The sequence below is a fragment of the Danio rerio genome, chromosome 10, assembly GCF_052040795.2.
Source record: "Danio rerio strain M-AB ecotype USA chromosome 10, GRCz13ab, whole genome shotgun sequence".
NCBI lineage: Eukaryota > Metazoa > Chordata > Actinopteri > Cypriniformes > Danionidae > Danio > Danio rerio.
Window position 1 is genome coordinate 17,307,750 of NC_141030.1, and position 19,751 is coordinate 17,327,500.

Sequence of the window (19,751 nt, forward strand, 5' to 3'; positions counted from 1 at the left end):
GTGTGTGTGTGTGTGTGTGTGTGTGTGTGTGTGTGTGTGTGTGTGTGTGTGTGTGTGTGTATATATATATGTATATATGTATGTATATATGTGTGTGTGTAAAATAATATAAATTCTAATATTTAAAAAAATATATGCACAGACAGGTTCGAAGGTCCTGAATTCTTTCAGTTTTTTTTTTTTTTTTCAGAGTATTTGGGCATTTTCTTCAATAAATAAACCTGACAGGACAACTGGAGATGGCAAAAAAAAACTGATGCTGCTTTGAATTAGACTGACTACTATTTATCTATTGATCCACTATTCATATCTATTAAAAATAAATGTAAAACATCATAAAAACATGCGAAACACATCGATCCGATTTGGTTTGACAGCTGTTCACTGAAACACCACCGAATCTCGCTGGACCCTACTGCACAGGCGTGAGTCCGTTATAAAACACGTTACGTTTATTTGGACAACTATACGCATATTTTAAAGTGTTCACACAAAGAGAGCATGCATAGTTTGTAAATCAACGGACTTGTGGGACGGAGGCACCTGCGAGCGATTATTATAACTGTAATCATCGTTACCTTTCAATTTGCGTGACGGTTTAATTTATACAACTGAGGACGTAGGCCTAATTGACGTGCAGCGGTTGGAAATTTAAGCCACAGTCTGCATTTAACACAGAGTCCGAATAAGCTTATTCAGTCACAGAAAGTGAGAAATGCCATTAGCTACTTTGATAATTTTAATATGATATATCTAATAATGAAATCAAATTATTATAGTATAATATTTAAGTTAATTTTAAGTTTTTATTTTAAACTCTCGCAGCACACCTGCAGGATCACGGAGGCCCACTAGTGAGGTCAACCACCGGTTGAGAATCCCTGGTCTAGGATGAGCTGCCTGGGGGGTTTGCAAATATGGCCATCGAATAAACATATTGGCTAAGTTTATGCATCATTTGCCTCTGACGAATATTGGCCTCTGTTCAGTTGTTTGCATTGACTTTGTATGCAATCTACTGTTTCGAAACAGAACATGTACATTTGCATTTGGTGTGAACCCAGCATTAGTTCATGGTCACTAATGCCAATTCAGCCTCTCTTTTGAAGTGTTATCGAAAATTGAAGAATAAGACACATCAAAGTGTAAAACTGTGTATAGACATACACCAACGTTTGAAATCAGTGTGTGTGTGTGTGTGTGAGTGTGTGAGTGTGTGAGTGTGTGAGTGAGTGACCCCCTGTTTATTTTTTTTCCCCCAATTTATGTTTAACAGAGAGAAGATTTTTTTCAACACATTTCTAAACATTATAGGTTTAATAACTCATTTCTAATAACTGATTAATTTTATCTTTGCCATGATGACAGTAAATAATATTTGACTAGATATTTTTCAAGACACTTCTATACAGCTTAAAGTGACATTTAAAGGCTTAACTAGGTTAACTAGGCTGGTTAAGGTAATTAGGCAAGTTATTGTATAACGATGGTTTGTTCTGTAGACTATTGAAAAAAAATTGGTGTTTAAAAAAATTAATAACTGCTTTTATTCTAGATTACAAATAAATAAATAAATACAAATAAGAGTCTCTAGTAGAAGAAAAAATATTATCAGACGTACTGTGAAAATTTCCTTGCTCTGTTAAGCATCATTTAGGAAATATTAAAAAAAGAATTCAAAGAAGGGGCTAATAATTCTGACTTCAACTCTATACACACACACACACACACACACACACACACACACACACACACACACACACACACACATTTAATTTTTTTATAAATCTGCAAAATGTCAAGAATTCAGTGTTTTTCTGTCAACATGTGCTGTGTGTACATTGAGAAACAAAAAAAACAAACTTAAATGATTTGTGAAAAATGTATGGGGGTCTGAATACTTTTCATACCCACTGATTTTATATATATATATTATATATTTATATATACTGATATAATATACATATATTAGAGGTTTAACGGTTCTCAAAAATCACGGTTCGGTACAGTGGTGTCATGTTTCGGTACATTTTCGAAACAGCAAAAAAGGAAAAAAGTCAGAGGATTTCTTTGATTTAAATTTTTTAGTGTATTAAAACTAACATTATAAAAGTATGATCCCGTTTTTTTTTTTTGTTTTTTTCTTTTACTTTAAACAGTAATAGAGCTATACTTCTGGGGTTTCTGCTTAGCAGCAAATAAAATAAATCCTTCTTTATACTCAAAACCAAAAAGCTGCTTATAAAAAAATAAATATAATATTGTAGCAGTTAAACAAATAAAAATAACAGAAAAATTTAGTTTTTAAATGGAATTTCAATCTATTTTTAAGTATTTTTTTATTTTCAGAAAGATGAGTGTCCACCTTTTCTTCAGACAGCACAGATCTGCTTGATTAGACGGTCACCTGCCATTTTAGTGAATCTGAAAGCAGGAATTATCTGACTGAAATGGGCTAATGAAGGAATAATGTAACGGGGCTCTATTACATTTAATATTTTCTTGTAACCTGAAATTTCCACTACCGATTAAGATCTTACAGGGCTTGAAATCAACATTTTTTCTTGGGAGCACCGGTGCTCCTAACTTCAAAAATTTAGGCGCACCAGACAAAATTTAGTAGCACCCACCAAAAATGATGAGCACCGTTACTTCACGTTTTATATGAACAGATTCTATTATATATTAACACTCTAATCACAATTAACAAATAAACAAAAATCTGCATGCGCTCACCGGCCCTGCACACACTGATTGACGTGAATAAGATGAACTGAATTAACAATAATCACTATGTTGTTCTCACGGGTGCTGTCTGATATTGCACAGATGATATTATAACGTATTATTTGCATACGTCATCTTAATAGCAGTAATGGTCTTTTCGTGAGCTGCAATGTCAGTTTCATTTCAGTGAATGTATGTGATTGTGCACGCAGTATCATTTTCACAACTGACAGCATCGTGATGGATAATTGAAGGATTAAATAACTTTAGAACATCTCGTGCTTAAAATGTGTAGTTAAGACAAACACTGTTACCTGAAAACTCCTTCCCATTGGCTTTACGGTGAATGCTTAATCATAGCGGACTTTAACTTTAACATTCAGCACATGATCACTAATCAGATGTGTCATTAGTTGTAACTCTAGCTGGTTTCTAAAACTAAATCTGCCAGTGTTGTTTTCATTCTCTCGTATCCAGACCATAACATTTTCGCGGCTGGAGCTCCCTGTCATCGGCACTGAGTGATTGACAGCTGATTTGAACCAATGAATTTGCATTCTGTTCTAGCGCAGTGGGCCAATAAGAAGAGCTTGAAGGCAGGGCAAGCATTGCAGGCTTTTTTGTACTTCTTCTCTTTTATCTTTTTAGATATTAGTCTGAATTTTTTGGTTTGCAATGCGTACCGAACCAAAAGTCTCGTACTGAACGGTTCAATACAAATACGCGCATCGTTACACCCTTTATATATATATATATATATATATATATATATATATATATATATATATATATATATATATATATATATATATACGCACACACATACAGTACACACACACATATACAGTTGAAGTCTGAATTATTAGTCCCCTGCTTATTTTTCTCCCCTATTTCTGTTTAACGGAAAGTAGACTTTTTACTACACATTTCTAAACATAATAGTTTGAATAACTCATTTCTTATAACTGATTAATTTTATCTTTGCCATGATGACTAAATAATAATTGACAAGATATTTTTCAAGACACTTCTATACAGCTTAAAGTGACATTTAAAGGCTTAACTAGGGTAATTAGGTTTACTAGGCAGGTTTGGGTCATTAGGCATGCATTGCATAATGATCGAAAAATATATAGCTTAAAGGGGCTAATAATTTTGACCTTAAAATCGTTTTTAAAAAATTTTAAACTGCTTTTATTCTAGCTGAAGTAAAACAAATAAGACTTTCTCTAGAAGAAAAAAAAATATTATTAGACATACTATGAAGACTTTTTTTTACTCTGTTAAAAATCATTTGGGAAATATTTTTTAAAAATTATATATAAATTATTGTATATAAAATATGTTTTTTATTAAACAAGAAAAAGAAAAAAAGGAAACATAACTAAAATCAACTCAAATACAACCTCAAATCACAATAGATTTTTATATAAATTATTTGCAATGGCATGCGCAATCCATTTTTTACAAAACTTGTTACGCTTTTTTTAATCCAACCTAAACATGAGCTTCTCTTTACAGTGTATTTTCTTTTACAATTACTTTCCATTGGTCCTTGTAAATGGTTTCAGGGTAATCCTCTAATGAGTAATGGCTTTTCTGCTACTTGCTAAGTATTTGTATCTTCGGGTGGCACAACTTCTGAAATTTCTCGAAGTAATAATGCAATGAATGAATAATCCATTTCATTGCTATGCAGGCCTAAAAAATGTGAAAGCGATTAGCTATTGAAGTTCCACATTGTGTCTCCAAGAGCCCAGACAAAACTTTTTTTTTTTTTCATCCACACTCTTGGGTTTGTAGTTTTGCATGTGTGACGCACATGTCTGTCCAGTCTTTGCTTATTTGTCATAAGTTTTTGACTTCATTATAATGCCCTCATGACACTCATGCTTATGACATATTATCGTTACGTAGTCTTAGTAATGTTGAGTGGTCATGACAAAGACATTGGCAGATTTTGTTGTCTTGGTAATGTTAAGTTGTCGTGACCAAGTGTCTGTTCTTCATACGTGGATTAGGGTTGTGCCGATAGGCTATGCCATTGTCCATCGCCTATGGCTGACAAGCTTCACAATGCTGATCCGGCATCGCGATCCATCTCCCCGCCCCAAATTTTTATTGATATATAACTTATTATTTGCAGGAATAGGATTTTTCAGTGAAAACAATGAAAATGTATGCACTACAGTGAACTCCAACCAAACTCTCGTCTCCTCCACTACCTGTGGGAAAAGCCATTAGAACGACACAGATCACTGCCTATTCATGCCCGAGTCCTGAAGAAAAAAAGTGATTGACGGGTGGTTATTTGTTTGTAACTTAATTTTTTTATGGTTTTGTTATGGGTAAAGCAAAGACCATGTGGGTCAGGTAGTGAAAACGGTAGGCTACAATTGATTAATTTGTTATGAATGAATTGATATTTAACAACCACCCCCACCACCTGCCTACGACGATGATGGCATCATCCATTGCGATGTTTCACATTAGACACCGTACAATGCCAAATTGGTCACCATCGCCCAACCCTAACGTGGATTACTCAGCCGGATTTGGTTATTGACAATTTGACACGATCCAGGGTTGTTTAGTTCTTCAAAACCCATCTGAGACTTGTTGTCATAGCAGGTTTATTTCATATAAACAGGATTAGATTGGGTCAGTTCAAAATAATACTGAAAGTATGTACCAAATTCTGATATTCTCTTATTGTAGTTATACACTTGGGAAAATAGTAGATATATTTTATAAAGATATATTAAGTTATATAAAGTTTAAGATATATATATCAAGATATATATATTTAATATATATATATATATATATATATATATATATATATATATATATATATATATATATATATATATATATATATATATATATCAATCAAAGGGGCAAAAACAGCCACAAACATAACGAAAGGTTGGCAATTTTTGTGTGTGTGCGCATAAGTACACTTACGTTGTTAATTGTGTTCTGAAAGTACTTGGTTTTCTCAGACATATCAAGATAGATGCACAAAGTTCTCTCTTATACACACACACACACACACATTATACAGTGTAGAAACTAAGCTTTTCCACTGTAACTGATAATCAACAGTACAAATTGAAAATTAACTCTTCCCAACAAGGAAAACCAGCAACAGTCAAGAATGCATGATTATATGGTGCTTTGGCTTTGCAATCAAAAAATGTCATTATAATGGAAGTCAATGGGGCAAAAACAGCCACAAACATAACGAAAGGTAGTCCATCTGAACAATGCACAAGGGTTAAAAAAAATAGTGTTGGTGCATTCCTGGTTTCTAGTGTACATCCAGCACATTTGACTGAGTGTCTTCCTTCAGGCTCCTGGTTATGGTGACGTCAGGCTTTCTCTAGAGTTCATCCCAGACACAGTGGATCTAGAGGAGCCCTTCGACATCACCTGTAAAATCACCAACTGCAGGTAAGCGCGTCACTGTCAGCCTGCCCGCTTCTAGAGGAACTCCATTAACAGCTGATTTGCTTCTTGCCAGTGAGCGGACCATGGATCTGCTGCTAGAGGTGTGTAACACTCGCTCCGTCCACTGGTGTGGGGTGTCCGGCAGACAGCTGGGCAAACTGAGCCCCAGCGCATCGCTCTCCATTCCACTCAAACTACTGTCGTCCGTTCAGGGTTTACAGGTAAGAGGAGCACACACTGTCACAGTGGGGTTTTCTTGCACTGCCAGGGGAGCGGCAGTTCACCCTAAAATGAACATTTCCTCAACGTTTACTTACACTCAAGTCATTGTAAAATTTATTAATTTCTTTCTTTTGTTGAACATAAAAGATTTTCTGAAAAATGTTGAGGAACTGCCATTAACATTCATAGTAGGATCAAAATACTGTGGAAGTCACTGGGTGTGTTTACATGAACACCAATAATCCGATTTGAATTTGATTATTTTACTGTTTAAAAAGCTATAACCATTACTAAAAATTACTTTCCTATCGAAAATACAATTACAGTTCCCTTTTTAAATTGTAATTTTATACAGCACAATCAATAAGAACTCAGTTAACAATAAAAGGACATTTCCACCAATGTGCATTTTTGGCAATGTGGATAAACTAGAATTGCGACACCAATAAAGGGCAAACAACTTATGATTCTATGGTAACTCAAATTCAAAGAACATTCATGAGTGCTGATGTTGAACATAAAAATACTCTAAATTGTTCTTTCTTCATTCATGGACTTGCTCAACATGTGATGCTTCATATTTGTTTATTTCTGAGTTGTGCATGGACATAAGTTAAGGTTTTGTTAAAACCTGTATTATAGTAATATTATAGTAATAATTAAGTATTAGTAGTAATACTATAATATTTTTTAGTAATTTATAGTAATACAGTAGCAAATACATTTTTTAAAGAGGCATTTTGAGATAGACAGATACTGTCTTCTGGAGAAAGTCTTATTTGTTTTTATTTTAGCTATATAAAAAGTTGAAGAACAAATGACTCAGATCTCCTGGCTCCAAACCACATCTGGGGCAAGATGAATCTGACCCTGGATACATGTTTGCCAGCTTGCTCCTAGATAGATAAGCCTATGTAGCACCTTAAACTGTAGAATACCATGGGCCCTATCATACACCTGGCGCAATGCGGCACAAGGCACGACGAAATTGTTGTTTGTTAGTTTCAGCTTGGCGCAAAAGCCACGCTGTTTAAATAGCAATTGCATTGCGCTCATATGTGCGCTCATGGGTGTTCTGGTCTAAAAAAGGAGGTGTGTTAAGGCGCATTGCTGGCGCGTTGCTATTTTAAGGAACTAAAATAGACTATTCAATAGCAGATCAAAGCAGCTCTATAGTCCAGCGCAGAGTGCGTTATTTGTGCGCCTCGCCTACACACTGCTTAAAGGGCACCTAGGTTACTCCTTTTTTCAGATTTAATATAAATGTTTTGCGTCTCTAGAATGTGTATATAAAGTTTCAGCTCAAAACACCCATTAGATTTTTCATTATACGTTTTACAAGATCCTGTTTTATACATTTTTCCACCAGGGGGTGGTTTTGTCGTACTGCGCTTTTATGGTGAATCCTCCCCGCCTACTGTTTCTATGTGCCTTCCCGCGTGCTTTAATCTCCTCCCTCGGCTGGAGATAAGCAAAGATAAGCGCGCTTATCTTTGCACTGTTTTTGCACGCAAATATGACAGGATACAGGCTAATCTTCACTGCTGTGTTGATATTTGTTATGTTATTGCACAAAATAAACCTGATTTAACGTCCACAAACGAGGATTAAAGCGTCTTCCTTTATAATTGTTCTGACACGCGGCTGTGCTGATGAAGTAAATCGCTGTAATTAATTACACACGTGCACTGTTTTAAAACATTTTAAACATGTGAAACTCACTCCAGATCACATTTGATGATGATTGCGGATCCTAGCGTAATGAACAGACCTTTTATTCCCGGTTGCTTTGCGCACATCTGGTCTTGTTGACATATACACGTGACTACCGGGACATGTTAATGCGGGCAGCTGTCAATCAATTCAGTGGGTGGGGGGACCGCACACCTATGTAAAGTTGTGGTCGGTCTAAAAAAACGCTCCAATTGATTCACCATTTTATGTTGTTAAATTAAAAAAAAAAAGGACTGGGTGTGTTTATATCACCCCAATATGATGGTCTATACACTATATATACACATATGTCTGTCCAAATAGCTTGAAAAGTAGATTTTTCACCATAGGTGCCTTTTAATACACACAGGATTTACAGGAATACGCAAATGTCTTTACATATGAAAAAGAATTAAAGGATTAAAATATTACAAAAAGATTATTTTCTAGTCTACATAAATATAAAAACCACTGCCTTCATGCCTTCTTCATCTCGGGGGGGCTTTTTCAGGTTATTTATAACAATTTGCTGTTGTATAATGTTATTATGATTATCAGTTTCATTTATTTTATCCATATTTATATTTGTTTTATTAAAAACAAGCTTGGATCGGCCCACCTGTCAGGTTTTAGACCAAATGGGGCAAAGCATGTGTATTTGGATATAACTCAGTTTTTTGACCACGCTTCGTTATTATTGTTTATTTATTCGTTTGCTGGAGATTAGAACTGAATTTAGAAATAGTTTTGAAACAGGTCTGTGTGCTTAACAAACAGAATTAATTATGTATAGGCTAATGGATATCTGTGCGCACATTACGTTTCCTTCTCCATGAGAGTGAAAGTAGAGAATGAGGAGGCTCATTGTCCTGCTGCAGATGCTCTGTTCAACTGTTTTCTTACTAGTGAAGTGCTCAGTTTTTCAACTTACAAAGTCTGTCATGTAAATAGCAAATACGCTATGGTGTGATGCAACTGACTCTTAAAGAAAATGGGAAATGAGACTCTGATTGGCTTATTCTCAAAACACACCTATAACTCATTAAGAGAATAAGCTCAACCCTGTTAGACCATGCGCCGCGACGCAAAGGGGATTTTTCTGTCCTTAAAATAGCAAAAGTGGATTCTGACACACCCTTAATGCTTTTGCTCTGCGCTTTGGACTTTGTGCATGGATCGTCAAAATAGAGCCCTCAGTCTAATACATACAGAAGATAAGTATACCAGCTCTATGGCATATTGCCAGGCTGTATCTGATATTTCGATTAAGACAATACTCCGATTAAAAGTCTACCATGTAAACTTTTGATGATTTTTTTTATTTAATCAAATTAAGATAATCGAACTAAACAGAAATGTAATTTAGACATGTGGAGTAAGCTGATTCACTTGCATGAATGAAATATTCCTGAATGAAAGTGAAAGTGCCAAACTGCAATTAAAGTCAGCAAATTAAAAATGAAACACCCAAAATTACGTGAAACTCCGGAGGAAACGTGGATAGCCTGGTGACGCAATGACGTTAATGGAATGATGTGCTATAACATGTAAACCAGGATCTTGAAGGAAACATTCAAAAAGCAACTCATGTAAACACTTTAATTATATTATTGTCTATATTAGATTAAGGCAAATAATTTGATCACTGATGTTCATGTAAATGTAGTCAATGATTGTTTTTATAGCATTCTTCACATTATCTTTCTTTGTGTTCAACATAAGAAACTCAAACATTTTTGGGTGAACTATCCCTTTAAGAATGACTTTTCTATCCACACAAAGTGAACGCTTTAAAAAAAAATTAAATCAAGTCATCTTCATATCTCTAGCACTTTATTAAACATTATATTTGTCATTAACTAGTAAAATATGAATAGCAGATACAATAATGAAAGTCACCTATGGGCAAATGGATTCTGTTGATTTGAATCTGAATTTACTTCATTTAAAAAAGAAAAAACTGATTTAGTGAATTTACTTGATCATTTAAAAGAAGTTCCTTAGGGTCATGGACAATTCCGAGACTTTACATTTTAAAAAATGAAAGTAAAATAAAAATAAAAACCATATTTCTTATCTGAATTTTTTTTTTTTAAATGTAAGTGTTTATTGAAATGTTTTTTTTTCTCAAAATGTAGTTTACTAAAGCACCTCAAGATCAAAATCATTACTTTGAGAATAGTTCATGAAAATAAATATTGACACAAATTAGGGCTTTTCAACAATGTTATAGCGACATAAAAATGAATTCTGTAGTTCTGTAGTGTTTGTTGATAACATATTTATAAGTTTTTCAAATACCCTTTTTATATTCTTTTCATATAAGTGTGTAGCATAAAAATCTTTGTTGTAGTAGTGAAAAAAGGCTTTTATAATGTAATTTTAGGCAATTAAATTGTAGATGTAATTTGCTAATGATACATATAGGTTGCAGGGTCAAATAAAATACTATAAAAACTATTTAGTTTAGTATTTTACATAGAAATACTTCACTTTTTTCAAAATGGACTCATTTTACAAGTCGAACTGTTGAGTTTTACTTTTTTTTTTCATCTCTGGGTCTGACAGGAGCACTTTTAGCTTAGCATAAATCATTGAATTGGATTGGACCAATAGCATCTATAGTAAATTTCAGATTCCGGGCCAAGAGACTCTTTGAAGAAGAATTTTTTGAGAACATGTTGCTTGTTCATCTCAAGAAGTCCACATGAATCTACAAGAGTCTCTTATGCACTATTGACACGGGGCGTCAGCTGCAACGCTTCCCATTCACTTTGAATTGGTGACATCAGGCGTTGTCGAACTGCATTGTGGATCCGGATGACGAAAGCTTCAGCCAATCAGATCACTGTATGCAAATACACCAGCTCAGACAGTGGCCTATTGCTGACTAATTGTTTGGCTGACGCTGCCATGACGATCGCATCAGCCCCAACTTCAGACACGTCCTCTGTCAAGCGTTGACGCTGAAGCCCCGTGTAAATGGGGCGTTAGGACGTTCTCGCACTATGTAGTTGCCTTGAGCCATGCAGAGGAACGCTTGTCTTCCATCCCCATTATATTGTTTTATATTATTTTTAGTCGTTTAGGATGTCACTCACTCACACTACAAGTGAACCGCGCTCCGGCACACCTCTTCCAGCCAGGCCAGGACCAGCCATATGAACCACGTCTGAGCCCGATTCAGAGCGCTCTCACTTCTCAAACGAACCGGGAAATAGCATAGTGTGATTGCACCCTGGGAATCTACAAAAGTCTAATTTGGACAGAGTTGTCCTGTTTATTTGGAGGGGGCAGTGTTAAGGTGGAGTCAAAAAGCATGTATCTGTAAATGAGGTAGATGGGTGAAAGAACCTGTCCAGCCACTGACTAGACAAGTTTCACCTGCCTAAATCTAATCAACAAAAATAGTTTCTTCGGCCTGAATGGATCCACAAAGACAAAGGCACAGTCCTTGACAGACACCCTGCCCGTAGCATTACTTTGGGATCTGCCAATGGTCAGGAAGGCAAAAGGTTTTATGTCTTTCAACCCTGGACTGCTAGAGTTGTGTCACTGTTCATTTGAAGCTTGATTATATAATATAATTTATATTTCCACACATCTCATTTAAAAACGTCAAACATTTTCTATTTAAAGCTTGACACTTCTGTAGTTACATATAGAAAATAGCAACTTTTCATCTTCTATCAGTTTTAGTACATGATGTAACTACAAAGAGATGCTAATGGTCTAATCCAATTCAGTGATTTATGCTAAGCTAAGCTAAAAGTGCTCCCACCAGACCCGGAGATCGACTGAATGGATTAAAAAATGATCAAACTCGACTGTATACTCATTTGATTGGAAAATGAACCTATTACCCATCAAGTCCTAAATATTTAGATTTTTTTAAAGCTAAAATGTAACATATTGTGTATGTGATTTCAACCCTTCGTTTCTGTTTGAATTAGAGCAAATCTGACCTAAATTGACTCATTTCACAAGTTACCTAGAGTTAAATAGTTGAGTTTTTCCTTTTTTTTTTTTATCCATTCAGCCGATCTCCGGGTCTGGTGGGAGCACTTTTAGCTTAGCTTAGCATAAATCGTTGAATTGGATTAGACCGTTAGCATCTTCTATTTAAAGCTTGACTCTTTTTACATATATAAAAATAATATAAAGTAGCAAATTTTCAACTTCTGTCAGTTTTAGTGCATGACCTAGACAGAAGTGCTAATGGTTTAAACTGATTCAAAGATTTATGCTAAGCTAAGCTAAAAGCGCTCCCGACAGAACTGGAGATCAGCTGAATGTTTTCAAAAATGATAACAACCTCAACTGTTAACCCCTTTGATTGTAAAATAAGCCTATTTCCAAAAGAATGGGGCCTTAAATATTTAGATTCTTTAGCTAAAATGTAGCATATTGTGTTTGTAATTTTCCTTCTTTCATTTCTGTTTGATTTTGAGCATAACTGGCCTAAATAGGCTCATTTTACAAGTCACCCAGTTTAACAGTTCAGTTTTTCCTTTTTTTTTAATCCTTTTAGCCGATCTTCATATATGGCTGGAACACTTTTAGCTTAGCTTAAATCATTGAATTGGATTAGACCACGAGCATCTCACTTAAATTCTATTTAAAGCTTGACTCTTCATTTAATATAAAATAGCAACTTTTCACCTTCCATCAGTTTTAGTACAATGACATAACTACAGAGAAAGATGATAATGGTCTGATCATATTCAATTATTTATTCTAAGCTAACCTAAAAGAGCTCCCACCAGACACGAAGATCGACTGAATGGATTTAAAAAATGATAAAACTCGACTGTAAACTTCTTTGATTGTAAAGTTAGCCTATTTCCAAAAATGGGTATTTGATTCTTGAGCTAAAATGACGCATATTGTGTTTGTAATTTTTTGTCCTTCATTTCTCTGTTTGATATAGAGCAGAGGTCACCAATCTTGTTCCTGGAGGTCCGGTGCCCTGCAGGGTTTAGTTTAAACTTACCTCAACACACTTGTTTCAGTGTTTCAAGTATACATAGTAAGGCCTTGATTAGCTTGTTTAGGTGTGTTTGATTAGGTTTGGAGCTGAAATCTGCAGGACACCGGACCTTCAGGAACGAGATTGGTCATCCCACCCTGATATAGAGCATATCTGGCCTAAATAGATTTATTTTACAAGTCACCTAGAGTTAAACAGTGGGAGCTGTTGGGAGCTAGTGGGAGCACTTTTAGCTTAGCTTAGCATAAATCATTGAATCGGATTAGACTATTAGCATCTCTTGCTGTAGTTAGGTCATGTACTAAAACTGATGAAAGGTTGCTATTTTACATTATTTTTTTATATTTAACTACAGAAGAGTCAAACTTTAAATAGAATTTGAGGAAGCATTAATCCAATTCAATGATTTATACTAAGCTAAAAGTGCTATTTAGCATCTCACTCAAATTCTATTTAAAGCTTGACTCTTCTGTAGTTAAATAACAAACTACCTAACAAAAAAAGTAAAATAGCAACTTCTCATCGTCGGTCAGTTTTAGTACAATGATGTAACTACAGAGTGAGATGCTAATGGTCTAATCAGATTCAATGATTTATGCTAAGCTAAGCTAAAAGGGCTCCCACCTGACCTGGAAATCAGCTAAATCGATTCAAAAAGGATAAAACTCAACTATTGACTTATTTGACTTGTAAAATGAGCCCCAAAAAATAGGGTATTCCAGTCTTAAATATTTGAAAGCTAAAATGTAGCTTATTGTTTATGTAATTTTCTTCATTTCTGTGTTTGATTTAGAGCATATCCGGCCTGAGGCTCACAGACACCTTCCTGAAAAGAACGTATGAATATGACGACATTGCCCAGGTCTGTGTGGTGTGTCCTTACACCAGTCCAGAAAGCTGAACACAATCCCTGTCATATTTTACACTGTCTGTTTCAATGGACCAAACCCCCGTCAGTCCTGCACCTATTAATAGAACAGCCTCTGCTCTTTACCTTAAGCTTGATGTTTTAAAATGATCATTTTTAAAGCCCTTAATGCTTTTAACTGTCTATCAATGTAAATAAAAGTAAAATAAACGAAAGATGTTTAAGCATTTGATTTTAAAGTGGGTTTGGAAATATTTCTGGTGAGTAAAACGAAATAACATAATATTTCAGGACAACCAAAGACTTCAAGACACATTTATTAACATTGTTCTTTTTTTGTTGTTGTTGTAGTTGTTGTTGTTGTTGACAAAAACATTATACTGCTCTGTTTTATTAGCATATAACATAAGCTTCAGTCACTCACCTGACTGCAAATATCAGATTATGGAGCATGCAAATAAAAATGCAAACAGTAAGATTATGAATATACTTATTATATCAATGGATTGTTGCCTTGAGCAATGAATTAAATGACTAAACGAACAGGACGGGTGAAGCAGCCGAAAAGGTGATTATCACACAAATGTCTCTTGTTCCTAAAACGAACAGAATATGTGGTAATAAGAATGTGTTAAATAGATATTCATCTAAAAATCTTAACAATTCCATCAACGTTTACTCGCCTTCATGTTTGTATATCATTTTGAAGGTGAATATTTCATTGATAGTTCAGCCAAAAATGAAAATTCAGTTATCTACTCATCCACCAGTTGTTCCAGACTTGAAATTTGAGGGTTTTTTGTTAAACACAAAAGAACACATTTTGAAGAATGTTGAATTTTGATATAATTTTTCCATACTATGAAAGCTAATGCCTTCTAGATTCCAGCATTCCTCAAAATATCTTACAGAAAAAAAGACACATTAAGGTTTGGAACCACTTAAGGGCAAGTAAATCGTATGCGAACGCTGTGTGAATTTACATTTTTGGATGAACTGTCCCTTTAACCATGGTCCCACATCTGATTAATAGGCACAAACGGATGACCAGTCATTCGTTTAGTAAAATAAATGCAACTCTGATGTTGTTACCAGCTACATTCAAAAAGAGAGGACTGAAATATTACCTACAGAGACGAAGACAAAGAAACCTCACTCGGGTATTAAGGTAATGTTCTCTGTGTATAAGGTGATTTTAAATGTGTGTTGTTGTTTGATTTTTCCACTTTCCTCCTGATCCTCCATATAAAGTGCCATGGCCTCCGTCTTGCCTTCGACTCAATAGAAGTATGAACTTAACGATTGCACTCACGACTCTTCTCCAACTGCACTCCTTCACTTCTTGATCCTGTAACAGAAAATGGAGAGTTTAATGCAGAGGAAAATATCTACAAATAACAGAAAGAAAATTGGGAAGTTTAAACCCAGGTTAAAAAGGATATTGTTTGGCTTTTTTTGTGGAATTTGATGATTATTTGACGTGTTTTGTGGTACTTATAAAGTGAAATGGCCATTGGGTGGCACTAAAAAAAGTTTCCTGACTTGCTCCTGCAAAATACCTCAAAGTGGCTCAATAATATTAAGATCGGGTGACTGTGCAGGCCATGGGAGATGTTTAACTTCACTTTCATGTTCATCAAATCACTGTCACCAGTCTTGGTGTTTTGGCAAAGACTATAGAGCAGGAGTTTTTTTTCCCTGAACATTTTTTGAAGGCCCAAACTGATTGTCAGTTAAAATGCTTATTTTAAAGCTTTATTTATTAGCAAAACATTCAAAGCTTTTGAATACTTTACATCATTTATTCTTTACAACTGCAGAGTATTTCAGCCTTTTGTTCAGTAAAAGAACCTGGACAGAACCTGACAGGACTACAGAAGATGGCAAAAAAACAACTGCTGCTTCTTTGAATTAGACTGACTTCTATTCATCTATCAATTTATATCCATACAAATAAACAACCTAACCCTAAATGTAAAATACAGTAAGAACACTCTAAATCTGTTGAAACGCATCAATCTGAAGACGGTTGGATTTGTTGGACATTATTGGAACACCACAGAATCTCGTTAGATCCTCCTGTACGGGTGGGTGTCTGTTATAAAACACTCGCAAGGCATTCATTTGGACAACTATGAGGAGGGTCTGGGGCGTCTATAGAGGAGACCGAACCGGTCACTTTCGGGTTGAGGGCAGCGTGGTCATCTTTTACCTAGATCGCCAATTCAGCTTGCTCCAGCCCTGACTATGAGGATATTTTAAAGTGTTCACACAAAGAGAGCGCAAATAGTTTGTGAATCAACAGACTTGATTCATACAGTACGAGTCGCAGATGTGAGGCACGCGCGAGCTGGTTATTATAACTCTGATCGTCGTTATTCTTTACATTTGAGTGACTGTTTGCTTTATACAATGAAGAGCGTAGTCCTAGTTGATGCACAGTGGCTGGAAAGTTAAGCCACAGTTATGTCTGTAAATAACAGTGAGGCTGTTTTTCCAAAGTTCGATTTAGCTTGTTTAATCACAGATTGGAAATGCCATTACTATCATTTCATCATGACATATTTAGCATGAAATCAAATAATTAAGGTATAATATTTAAGTTAATTTCAAGCTATCTCGCAGCCCACCTGCAGGATCGCTGAGGCCCACCGGTTGAGAATCCCCACTATAGAGTGCACAAGATATGTCGCTCGTATTGTTTTGAATGGAGACAAGTGTAAAGGTCATATGGCAAATGAAGCCACACCTACTAGCACAGTAGACTGAAGAATCTCTGGGGGAGCGGCTCGGACCAGACGCGAGTTTCTGCAGATTTTGTGTGATTGGAACATTTAGAAATAAAACTAGAGACAGTTGCTGTTTTTATTGGTGCTTTTTAATATGAAATCTAATAGCTTGGCAAGCAATTTTGTACAATTGGATGTTTCCCCATTCAGACAGAATGCCCGAGCATACTGCCCGACAGGCATTTCAAAGATGGCCACAGAGTGAAATGACTTGCTTTAAAGCACGGGTTTTCAAACTCAACACAAGAGCCTTCATCGTCTTCCTGTGAATGAGCAACAGAGATTTCACACTTAAGCCTCCTTTTCACTGCAAACGACAAGCGACAGACTGGAAGTCATTCATTTACAATGGAGAGCTGTCCGGGAGCTGCGTTGAGTTACGATCAGCTTCGTATGCGGAAAATTCGGATCCGAATTGAGCTGCGGATCAGTTGAAATATTTGAACTCCTGCAACTATACCATATGCGACCTGCCGACCGGATGTGATGTATTCCAGTGTTGTCCAAGCAGATCCGTGCGCGCGAGATGAGAAATAGGAGTTTATTTGGTGTGTGCAGTGGAAAGGCGGCTTTAGCGGCCATTTGCGTTGAACACGCATTGAATACAATGTATTGAGATTCGGGCCATTAAAAACAGCTGATCCACCGAGTCTTTCAGCACTCTCTCCGAAAACACTCGATAGATCTTGGCTGGCGGATCAACATTCACCACATGATAGCTCTCATCGGCACCATTGTTTGTAAGTTTAGGTTGGGTTTGCAAACATGTGTACTTTTCATTGTTTCATCTTCCTTAAACAAAAATGCTGTTTGCATTTACCGCAGTCACAGAAGCTCCCTGTCATCTCAACTAGGTGCAGCTGGAAAGTGTGAGCGAGTTGCCTCGCGTGTGCGTCCCTCCATTGAAAATAACGAACTTGCCTTAGTTATAGCTAGGGCCAGACGGAATGTGTGGACGTTTTTTGCTATTTCTGCTGAGAATTTTGGTAAAAATCTGCACATTTCTGTGGAATTATTTTAGGAGTATCATAACTAAAACCTTAATATATGAAATAAAAAAAATAATATATTTTTAACTTTTATTTAATGTATAAAATGCTAATCCAATAGATTCACTTTACTTGGTAAACAAAGCAAGTCTCTTATATAAAATCTCTACTAAAAGACAGAAAATATTACTGTACTAACTGTATTGTACATAAATCAGTTAAACATTTTTATTAGTCAATAATATTACTGTAATTTAAAAACGGAATAAATATAGATTTACACACATTTACTCAAGTAAATAGACAGAATTAATGATGGGCTAAAAATCTGCGGAAAATCTGCACGTGCAGATTCCGTGTGGGCCTAGTTATAGCCTCAGTCAAAGTTAATCTTAATCTAGTTAATCTAATGTTTATTAGTCTTAGTGTACAAGCTTGGAACTTTAAACTAGCACACAGTAGGCATAACATTAAGTTGCCGCAGTTTTGTTCCGTGCAGAAACACTAAGTAAAGAAGCCTTTATGATTAATTAACGGTGACGAATTTAAGCGCAGTTAATAGTGAAACCGGTTAATCATTATATCCCTATACAGAAGACACATGCATCGTTACATAGCGGCTGTAAAAATATACAAAGCCACAAATGATTTTTTAACTACCACTCTGACATATTCTGGCACATTAGGAATGTTAATTCCTCAACAGTAGTTTCTGCTTGGTCTGGTCCTCTTACTCACATTGCTTCTTTCTGTCTGCCTGTCTGTTGCCGAACACAAAGCGGGGAGATCTGTTAAGTTGGGCGGGAAATCGAAACTAATTTTCATTTGAAGCAACACACCCCTAAAACAAAGACCTGTGTACACCCCTCCAAAATGACACTTTTTAACACAATAAAAAAATCTGAATTGTGTTCTGAACTGAACCTAAACTGGCACACTCAGAAGAACCATGATATTAAGGCCCAATCCCAATTCTACCCCTTACCCCTTCCCCTCGTTTTGCGCGTACACGCCAAGGGGTAGAGCTGTCCCAATTCTCTATAGCTTGAAGGCGTAGGGCTAAGGGGAAGGGGTGAATACCCCTTCCAACGAAGATTTTTCAGGAACACACCTGGAACCAAGGGGTACGAAAATTTCCCAGAATGCACCAGCCACAGTATTGCTGAACCCAGAAGTAAGGAGATCCATAAATTAGTATTTTTGTCATTATTACGAATTTTTACGAAAAACAAATAGATGGTTTAATATATTCATGACCACGTTCGTGTTTTACCGTCATGCTTTAAAAAAAAAAAAAAAAAAACGCTAAATTTTGCGATCTATAATCCCTATTAAATAACTCCTGTACAGCAGTCCCACAGAATTCGGACACTCGAATACCCTGTCAGTAATGTCTAGCGACTGTCAATGGACACTACAGTGTCTGCTATAATGTTAATGTTGTTTTTGGTGTGTTTACATTGATGAATATGGCCACTGTGTAAATACACAGTACAGTTACGATCTTATTGCCACATTAGATGGTTATAATAACATAATATATGCCTTCAGTGATCTCCTGAAGATAAATACCAAAAAATAACACAACTGGAATCACTACAGCATTCGCCATCGCCTGATCTCACAAGAAGCAGGAGATCGCGAGGACATATGATGACATGTGCAGGTGCTGTAGTGCTGTCCAAATTCTTAGGGGGAAATTTTGAAGCCCTTCCCCTTAACTCTCGGTTGAAAAGGCGAAGGGGTAGGGGTACAAAAATAGAATTGGGATTGGGCCTAAATCTTAAAAAGGGGTAAACTAGGTTCCCTTTAAAGTCAAAAGTTCACCTAAAACTGAAAAATGTCATCATTTACTAATCTTTTCTTCTGATTAACAGTCTTATTGCAGGTTTTTTTGTTTTAAAGAACGTTGGTAAGCAAAAAGTTAATGGCCCCCATCAACTTCTTGGAAAAAATGACTCAATGAAACTTATTAGTTGGATCAATTAGTATGGCGATTT

The 19,751-nt window shown here is 35.8% G+C and overlaps 2 protein-coding genes across 6 annotated transcripts in view; one reads left to right on the top strand and one right to left on the bottom strand.

The window, feature by feature from the left end:
* Positions 1–14,445, top strand: part of trappc13 (trafficking protein particle complex subunit 13) — a 39,197-nt gene extending 24,752 nt beyond the window's left edge. For 2 of the 4 annotated variants that reach the window (NM_001244643.1, NM_199538.2), the window contains 3 exon segments: positions 6,083–6,183; positions 6,254–6,401; positions 13,899–14,445. In NM_001244643.1, coding sequence (NP_001231572.1) covers positions 6,083–6,183; positions 6,254–6,401; positions 13,899–14,006 — 357 coding nt within the window. In that variant the 3' untranslated portion in view covers positions 14,007–14,445. 4 annotated transcript variants of the gene reach the window in all.
* The window catches only part of sgtb (small glutamine rich tetratricopeptide repeat co-chaperone beta), a 21,954-nt gene continuing 16,477 nt past the window's right edge, over positions 14,275–19,751 (bottom strand). For both annotated transcript variants that reach the window (NM_001002225.2, XM_087269243.1), the window contains 1 exon segment: positions 14,275–15,321. The gene's annotated coding sequence lies outside the window, so the exon portion shown is untranslated.